The sequence below is a fragment of the Dipteris shenzhenensis genome, chromosome 14 (genome assembly GCF_047967505.1).
Source record: "Dipteris shenzhenensis isolate YYH24624 ecotype China chromosome 14, Dip_SZ_1.0, whole genome shotgun sequence".
Lineage (NCBI taxonomy): Eukaryota > Viridiplantae > Streptophyta > Polypodiopsida > Gleicheniales > Dipteridaceae > Dipteris > Dipteris shenzhenensis.
The window spans coordinates 25,568,640-25,578,797 of record NC_141609.1 but is presented as its reverse complement, the minus strand read 5'-3'; the positions used below and the strand labels follow the sequence as shown (position 1 = coordinate 25,578,797).

Here is a 10,158-nt window from a genome sequence, read left to right as displayed (position 1 = left end):
TGATTATTGGGTGGGAAATTATGTGATGATGCCTTGTCCTTATTAAATTTTGCCACATATAATAATACTATGGATTGTCCTTTTTTGAATAATTGCTACCATGTTATGTCCTCCGTTAAATTCATGTTCCATAATTTACATGTCTTTCTAAAACAAAGTTAACATATCCTAGAATTAAAACTTACGTTTGGAAAGTCTTTAAAAGTACTTTGTGTTCTTTAATGGTTTTAAGAAGTTTAAAATGTTGTTATTTTATTTTGTTAAGGTCAAGTTTCGTATTCAACTACTGGTATTTCTTTGGGTTTTACACATCTTGTCCTGTTACCCGTAGAGGGGGATTCCCATGGTGTGGGACACGGGAATTCAGACAAGAGTGTGAGTGATTAGTCATACTTTGACTAACCAGCCATGTTAATAGCCGGTCATATCAGACAAATGGAGTATAAACAGTCTTGGGAAACTCTTTAATAACAAGACGCCCCATACTCTTGCAGTCTGAGGCATCATTAATACAACTCACACAACATTGTCTGGCCTCACTTCCAATTCATGATTCATATTTCATGATCCATGTAAAGAGTCAACAGCGAAAGATGATCAAGACTCCATTGAAAAGGATACATTGATGACCAATACAAAACTTCAATAAGCCATGTTACATTAGGTACCTCTATAATTGCCCGTCAAATGTGACAGAAGATGAACTCACCAGTGGTATTCCTATCATCCTCTCCTTAGTCTTCAATGCACAAGAGGTGTGTGCCAAGGCAAGAGGAGATACAAGCATATTCATGATAGTCCTCCCCCTGACATCAGACCATTAGATGTATGGTGTAGCCGAATTTGTTCCAATCTTCTGAAGGGCTCGATTTACGCATGCGATTGCATCATCAAGAATTGTGGTACACATGGACCTATAGCCAAATCCTATCCATATCTCACATGTGCCAGCTGTTACAACAGCCTGGATCATCCTCAACACAAGATATCTCAGCCACTTTCATGCAGCGCTTTTTCCTCTATGCTAGTGCGGTTCGAATCACTTCTCCATGGCCCGGCACACACTCCCTAGAACATTGGACGTCATTGAATACACCCTTCGGAGAGGAACATTGCAGTCTGCTATGGGCACAATGTTGCCACCAATATTCTTATCGTCTGTGCAACTTGCATCTCTACACAAACAATTCCCCACTTTGATATATTAGACTATGGCCATCTGACAATCATCACGTGTGCCACATAAGGGTGTCCATTGGGCTGAATTGGTTAGGGTGCATAGCCGGTTTCTCACTTTGCCGACAAAATATTTATACCTATATGAATCCAAGAACATACCTAGGGAACCCTGCAATTTTAACCTCACGATAGTCACCAGCGAGGTTCAACTGCATGAAATCCACACATAACGGAAAGTAGCTACTCTGACATCCCACCAACATCATCAACACCAAACAGCGGGTGTAGAGAGCAATATAAACATAAGCTCTCGTAATACACAGCATCCACTCATACAACACTCTGCTGTAGTTCCAGTCAGAATGCCAGTTGTGACAAAGGCTGGCATTTAAGAAGGAACCTCAGTATTCCAAAGGCTCTTACAACTGCTCCTGTATGTGACAGATTTCATTTTGGTCTCTCCAAAATTCATTTTTGATTTCATATATCCCACACAACAGATTTCCCTTCCCATCATCACCACCTCAGTGTGAAACACTCTAGATCAGGCACAAGTCCTTCATTTTTGCACATACATTTTGGCTAGTACTGGCTCCTTCTGTGCTTGAGAAAGCTCCCATTACCTGGATTTTATGACGATCCTCCTGCATGTGAGCATCAGCATATATGTTTGCCATTACAACATATGCTGGAGAAAATTTTTCATCTAATCTCACCATCTTTTCGAAGACATGTTTTCCAACCTCTACGTTATTCCACTTTTGACAAGCACCCAACACAGTCAACCATATATCAACATTGGGTTGGAAAGGCATCTTTTCCACGATTAATGCTGCCTCATTGACTTGGCCTGCACGACCAAGAAGATCAACCATGCAAGTATAGTGCTGAGCAGACAGGCCAATCGCATACTGATTGGGCATTGCCTGAAAGTACTCTTTACCCTTGTTGACTAGACCTACATGACTGCATACAGTAAGAATACTTAGAAATGTGACCCCACTTGGCTGTATGCCTCCCTGCATCATTCTGTCAAACAAAACAAACACAAGGTCACTTTCTCCCTGACGGGCGTATCCAGCAATCAATGCATTCCATGCTACAACATCCCTCGTGGGCAAGACATCAAACAACCACTGGGCATCAACCATGCTCCCACATTTAGCATACATGTCAATAAGACTGGTTGCCACAATTGCAATAGTCTCAAAACCAACCCTACTAATTTGAAAGTGCAGCTCTTTTCCCGTTTCCAGAGCTGTTGCAGTAGCACATGCTTTTAGGATGGCAGCAAAGGTAAACCTATTTATTGACAGACCCTGCTCTAGCATTTGTGCATAGAGTCTATAAGCCTCTTCAATTTCTTCTTGATCAGCATAACCAAGGATCATGGTATTCCAGGTAATGACATTGCGAAGAGGCAACTGGTCAAAGACATGCCGCGCATCTTCCATGCTACAACCTTTCGTGTACATATTCACCAAGGCAGTCCCCACAAACACGTCTGACTCAAAGCCCCTGTTAACTGCTTGGGAGTGGATGATTCTACCTTTTGCCAGGCACCATATTTTTGTGATTCCCTCTTCTAGCGCTGCCACGCTACTACATGCCTTCAAAGCCCCAACAAAAGTTCGATTATCCAGTTGAATGCCTTCCTGGTGCATTCGTGCATAGAGCTCCAAAGCCAGTTCACAGTCTTCTTGCTCTGCATAACCCAGGATCATGGTAGTCCAAGTTACCACATTGCGACAAGGCAATTCATCAAAGACACACCATGCGTCCTCCATGCTCCCACATTTTGCATACATATTAACCAAAGTGTTTGCCACAAAGGGGTCTGACCCACAGCCACTCTTTAGGACTTGGGAGTGAATAACTCTACCTTTTGCCAGACACCCTATTTTCGAGACCTTCCCTTCAAACTCTTCAGTTGCTGCCTGGCTACTGCAAGCCTTCAATGCACCAAGGAAGGTTCGCTCATCTGGTTGGACACCTTCATGGTGCATCCGTGCATACAGTTCCAAAGCAAGTGCACTGTCTTCTTGTTCAGCATAACCCAGGATCATGGCATTCCACATAACCACACTGCAATGTGGCAACTCATCAAAGACATGCCAGGCATCCTCCATGCTTCCACATTTCACATACAGATTCACCAAGGTAGGTCCCACAAATGCATCTGCCTCAAAGCCAGTCTTTACAACTTGGGAGTGAATGGCTCTACCTTTTGCCAAACATCTTATTTTCATGAATTTACCTTGGATTTGCCTACCCTCTTCCAACACTGCCAGACTACTGCAAGCCTTCAACGCATAAACACAGGTTCGATCATTCTGTTGGACACCTTCCTGGTGCATCTGCGCAAACAACTCCAAAGCCTGTGAACCCTCATCTTGCTTGGCATATCCAAGAATCATCATGTTCCATGACACCACATTGCGCTTTGGCATGCTATCAAACACATGGCGAGCCTCGGGCAAGCTGCCACGCTTTACATGCATATTTATCAAATTGTTTGTCTCAAACAGTGCATTTAAACGTTCCTCCACAAGGGTATGAATTTCCTTACCCTCCTTAAGATTAGAAAATCTCTTGTGGACGACATCTCCATCTCTACCAGAAGCAAAGGAGGGACTGCAGAGGGGCAGCCTCAACTGTGAGCCCATGATCTATGGAATTAAATCAGAGAGCCACCTAACACCGAGAACATCCTGTAACTCAGGAGAAAGAACAATCTCAGACAAAACAAGAACGAGCAGGTGATCGCAGACATAAAGACAAGGAAGCTCGAGAGAATTCAGGGGAACAATTGAGCCGCATCTGCTCAGCATTTGAACTAAGGGTGGGTCTACTCGATCTACGGACTCTGGACTCATCGCTCGAGTGTCCAACTAAAAGTGATCTCTCTCGCTGCATATAAAAGTTTCCAAAGGAATTTTGAGTGGCAACCAAGCTCCTGTTGTACTCATATAAGGCCATGCCTTCAAAGTGCTTCCTCATGCCTCCTCTTCGTCTTCTTCTTCTTGACTCCCTCAGCCGCTCTATCTAGATTGAATCTAAACATTCCCCTACCTTTTTCTGCATCTCCCCCACGGTCTAATCCATTCTTCTACAAGCTGCATCTCCCCCACGGTCTAATCCATTCTTCTCCTTGTAGCTTGTACATCTGCAGAAGATGTTTCGAGGAAAACGATCCTCCCCTATAATTGTACACAGAAGTGCAAGAAGGTTCACAATTAGAGCACGTTGCTGCCATTTTTTTGGAAACGCCCTTTGAAAATCCAAGCACATAAAGACTGTAATGTTCTGTGAATGGCTGAACAAGTGATTTGGAAGGTATGGCATCTATGTGGAAGTTGTTGTTCCATTAGGTGTGTATGTGCCGGTCCTGCGTTCAAGCCCCAACCCTGAGCTTCGGCTTTATCTTCGTCACTCGCGATGGAGGCGCTTTGGGCAAGCTGCCGCCTAAAACATGTGGGTGGTGTATGTGTAGGTCCTGAGTTCAAGCTGCTCAGGGATCACCCAGTATGGGCGTTTTTGGCGCACTCAATTTCAGTACAACACAAGAAAAACAAGAATAATACAATTCATTAGGCTTGCGCTGGAAGCTGGAAGTGAAGAACAAGAAGAAGAAGAAGAGGAGAGAGAGAAAGGGGGAGGAAAAAATGAAGAGCAGAGAGAGAAAGGGGGAGGAAAAAATGGGGACAAAATAAGCAATCATAAATCTGCAAAAATACACAATTTAGCTTCTTAAGAAACACCAACACTTAGTCCTACCAAGCGTAGGCCAAAAAAAGTGTTAGCATGACTGACTCATAGTATTTACGTGCCCGCAGATGATGGATCGGATGACTCAGAGTGTTTACAAACTACCCCACCATGGGCATCCCGTGAGGATGAGTACCCCTTTCCTTAAAAGTGAGCCTTTCCCCCACATAACATGCCACTATTACAAACGTGAGTGGTATCATAGAGTACACAATTATGATCCTTTAATTTAGCTCAACACAGACACACACCCGCGTCCCATCGCCTTGACTTCCCTACAATTGGAAGGAGTTGTTTGGATTCTTTGTCTAATTGGTTACCGACATGGACCACTAGAAGCCCTTTAGGATATGAACGGATATTATATAATTTACTACCACCTTCGACCACTAGAATTATCCAAAAGTGTGAAGGAGATCATTTACTACTTATACTTATGTCCTCACTCCAATTTGCATTGTATAGTCACCATATAGTTATGTTGATCCTTTTGATCCTTTATAGATATAATCTTTGTCTAATTTACTACCACCATTGACCACTAGAAATATCCTATTTCTTCTAGCACTTTGATGTATATTCTACCCAATATATGTGGATTTTTCCTTTTTCCTTAGTCGGATTATTGGACACCATTCAAGCTCTGACTTGACTTTTTCACATGTTAGCCCTTGTAACCCTTAACAACTTATCCCTAATTTTAAAGAAATATGTTTGCCTTTCTATATATGTATGTAGAACGAAGATTAGTCCAAATTCAAGTTTTTGAAGGGGTAACATAAATTTTAATTTACTATGGTTTTCTTTTTTAAAGGGGGCAAGTAGGTTATACCCCTATATAAATTTTAATTTACTGTGGTTTTCTTTTTTAAAGGGGGCAAGTACGTTATACCCCTATATAAAGGTTAAGTAAGAGTGGTACTCGATCGAACCACCTTGATTGGCACCCCATTATACCATGAGGAGCATATTAGTATTGGATTATGCTAGTCGCACATGGAATTCAGGGATAGGGCATGACTTAAATAGTGGCAAGGAGACTTTACCGAGGGGCGAGAAAACATAAGAGAAAAACCACAAGCCTTTGGAAAGGGTGTTGTACTTGAGAATCCAAAGAGGCTAGGATTCCTTAGTTGATTGTGGCTAGTGGGGTCACTATAGTGTTAGGTGGATGAAATAGTCGTGGACTTAAGACTTGAGGTGCTTAGTGCTAGAAAAGTAATCCAATCATACTTGGCTAGAGTAGGCATGCGTTCTGATTAGGCATTTGATTATTAGCAAGTAGGCAGTCATGGTGACTATGCACTTTGTTAATGGAATTTAAACTTTTTAATTTTGCTCCCACTTCCCCAGGGCTCTCTCTCTCTTCTCTCTCTAAACTCTCTCTCTTCTCTCTCTCTCTCTCTCTCTCTCTCTCTTTCTTATAAGATTGGGAATATATATATATATATATATATATATCTTTATGTATGTATGTATGTATGTAAGTCGTTGTCTCCTTAGCTTTTGGGTGTTCTTATATTTGTTCTAAGTTACCACCTCTCTTGCATGCGCCTCTTTCTAGTAGCTAAGTTGGTTAGTTCGCTTAGCCCTTGTAGGCCAAAACTAATGGACAACTTAGGTCTCAGATTCACATTAATCCTTTGAGCTTATGGTTTAGAGCCTTTAATTTATTCTAGGAGAGGGGGTACATATTAAAGTGCAAGAGATGAATGAGGATTTGAAATCACAACTTTTGCTCTCCCACACACGCGTTAATGTATAGCCTAAAAATCATTATGTTTAATCTTAAATGGGGCTACATTGGTTATAACGGGTGCTAAGAAGCCCCCCCAATTGAAACAATGTATTACTCAATTAAAAAACAAGTAGTGGATGGATGGCAAGGCAAGGGGAGGGTAAAGAGGAATGAGGATGTCCCTCTATTTATGAAAAGAGGGCCCCCTTCCCTCTTCTTTATGAGGATAGTCACTGCACCAAGCATCTCATAATGCCCAAGGATACAAATGCAAAACTATTTTATGCTCTGATCTTCATGTAGCCTAGCTATAAGACCTTGTATGTCCCCCCTTACATTGAAAATTCAAAATTCTACTAATATTAGTTTCTCCCCCTTGCAAAATTAATCATGCTAGCCTAATTTAGAAGGATGTCAACAAAAAACAAAAAAATTACCATAAGCTAGTAGCTATAATTAAACCCTCCTCCTAAAAATTAATCCCTCTTCTACCTCACTGCCTCCCTCTACCATCTCTCCCCTCCCGCTTGCCGATAACCTTTCCCCTCCTCTCTTCCCCCCCCCCCTCCATGGTGGTGTTGTAGCCTACACTCCTCTCTTTTATCCCCCCTTACCTCTCCTCTTCCTCTCCCTCACCTCCCTGAAAGTGGCAACATGTACCCTTCTTGGTTCTATCCCATAGCTGCCGCAAGAAGAGAAGGCAGGGTTCTGAGGCTTTTTGTCACTTGTAGATATATCGGTGTCGTCGTTTGTAGTATAAGTGTAGCTTAGAACCTCAGGGTGTATTCCGGTGAGAGACGTAGGCTCAAGAGTGGGGAGCAAACATGACACATGCTTGTGTGAAAGGAACATTCATCATCATGGTCGGGGTGAGGAAGGTTGAGAAGTTGTAAGAGCATGGGGGTTGGGGAGAGAGAGAAGGGAGGAGGAGAGGGAGAGTAGGAGTTCCAAGGTTAGAGGAGAGGGGAGTAGGAGGCAAGGTTAGGACATGCTTTTGGACGTGGAGTGCAAGGGAGCATGGACACTTGGAGACAATTGCATAGAACACCAAAATAGAACTCAACACAATGCCCCAAAGAGTGAAGGTTTCATTCCATTATGGGATATTTATACAAGTGGGAGAGCTTCGCTCTCCGCATGTAGGAATTGTAAAACTTTCTCTCTCTACATGTAGAGCTTACATCTAGGATGTGCATATAGAAGTTGCATGTATGAGTTGCATGTAGGAATCATATGTAGAACTTGCATGTAGAACAAGCATGTTGGATTCCTAAGAGAGATTATTCCTAGCCTTATGCAAGTACAAGCAGATCTTTGCTGCTACTCCACACACCCATTCTGTGCTACTTAAGTCTATATTGACACAGAGTTAACATACCCCCAGATCCATTTTATTACATGTCCTTAGGTTATGGCCTATTGTGATCATGAAGTTGGGATGCCATGCTTGTAACACAGTGGCTGTGAAACTTTTGGTACGCTAGTTAATCATGTTGTAACGTCTTCGTATCATACAATGTTTGCTCTGTTTCCAAGAAGATTGTATCCACTTGAGGAGAGGTAGACAACTATGAATTTTAGAGGGAGTCTCGTTGCTGAGGCTATGGACTCTCTCGTCGAATCTCTTAAGAAGAGTTTGGGCAGGGGTCTCGTTGCTGAGGCTGTTGATTCTTTTGTCAAATCTTCTTAATCTCTTGCATTTCTTGCTATCATGCATTCGTGTTGGATGGGATTACACCCAAATGATTGAACTTGTAGATCAATTTGTATGTAGGTATGATATTTGTGCATGAGGAGATGGTTGTGATGGTTGGCGGGGGTCTCATTGCAGACACTTTTGTCGAATTATCTTGAGATTTGACATATTTTCATGTCCTTCAACACTCTCCCAAATCTTTGTTGGTGTAACAAGATAGTTGAGGGAGAATGGACAATGGGTGGACGTCTAGGTTATCACAATGAGAAGTGCTCGAAGCAAAACTTGACGATGTGGATGAGATAGGGTGGTGTTTGATGGAGAGGGAGGAGAATTTTGTGTAGGGATCAGAATCTGGAAGAGGGTGGAGGCTAGATGTGGAAGAAGAAGAATGAGGGGGTGGAGAGGGTTTTTATAGGAATATATTAAGGAGAGCGGGAGGCAAGAGTGTACCACATGTCTCATGGAGCGAATGCTAAAGCTACCACGTGTCATGCAGCAAAGGAAAGGCTCTGGAGGTTTCCACGTGCATGGCACAAGGAGAGCAACAATTGCATACCTTGCAAGTTCCCATCCCATGATACATTTTGAATTTGTTAGGCTCCCATGCTCCTCCATCTTCTCTACCAAAAGTGTGTCCGGCTCTTCATTGGCCCCGTTCTTCTCACTCTCAAGATCCTCCCAGAATTACAACCCCTCTCGCCCATGCACAATTATTTAGGCAAGCGCGAGACTATAGTTGGTAGTAAGAGCTACTGCACGATGAGCTGGTTCAAAATAAAGATTTTAGAGAATCGTCACTATATGAGAGAAGTCTATTCTAGCAAGCTGCACGAGCATATGTTTCTATCACACGCGATGGGAGTAGGTGCGCTTTCCTCTAGCTCTTTGCTTCTTAGTTTGTCCGTTTGAGCTCGTTGGGTAGCTCCTTTGGTGCTTTTCTTGGCTTCCTTCATTCCCTTTGCCGATTGGACCTCTCTCTCTCTCTCTCTCTCTCTCTCTCTATGCTACGTAAGTAGCCTTGGGTAAGGAACAATTGTCTCTCATCTCTAGAGTCAATGAATCTACGTTCATAAAAAAACATAGAAGCTTATATGTTTGAATAACATCCATGCAAGAGTAACAACGGCAGTAGGAGGGGGGGGAGGTGGGACATAATAGGCGTAGTGGTACGTAGTGGTGGGGTGATGAGTATGCAGAGGCAGGGCAAGGGTGTGGGCATGGGCTATGTGAGTACAGTTGAGAGGAGAACTTCAGTGCCTACCATTGAAAGGGAGACCCGAAGTTGATGCCCCATCCAACCCAGTCAAAGGAGAAGAGGGAAATGTCGAAGAAGATGACGTCCAAGATGTTTTGGGATTTGACGGACAAAGCAAGGGAAGCTTGTTGGACAGAGAATGATATGCACTTAGAGAAGGATTTTTGGCTATTGAGAAAGGCATCGGGAAAGGAGATATGGTAAGAAGAGGAGGAGAATGAGAAAAGAGCCATGGCGGGTAAGACTTTTCTTCGTTGTTGCTTCCAGTCTATGTCTTCTTCTTCAACCTGCCTTCACTCTTGCTATGCGGAAGGATGGTCAAGTCCTAGGTATGCTCTCCTGCTCGTCCGATAAGGGCTCACCAAGAGAAAAGGCATCTACACTTTGCTTCTTCCTCTCCACTTCTCCTATTGCCTGGTATAGCGATACATAGACTATGGATTCTGAGATGAGCATGAGCGTGGTGGCTACACTTCGCTTCTTCCTCTCTACTTCTCCTATCGCCTGCTACAACGATAT

General features: G+C 43.0%; 1 protein-coding gene across 1 annotated transcript; it reads right to left on the bottom strand.

The window, feature by feature from the left end:
- Window positions 1-1,718: 1,718 nt before the first annotated feature.
- On the bottom strand, window positions 1,719-3,845 carry LOC147894384 (pentatricopeptide repeat-containing protein At1g06140, mitochondrial-like). The gene has a single exon (XM_087385300.1). It carries the CDS (start codon window positions 3,843-3,845, stop codon window positions 1,719-1,721), a length of 2,127 nt encoding a protein of 708 aa, XP_087241426.1.
- Between the last annotated feature and the right edge of the window lie 6,313 nt (window positions 3,846-10,158).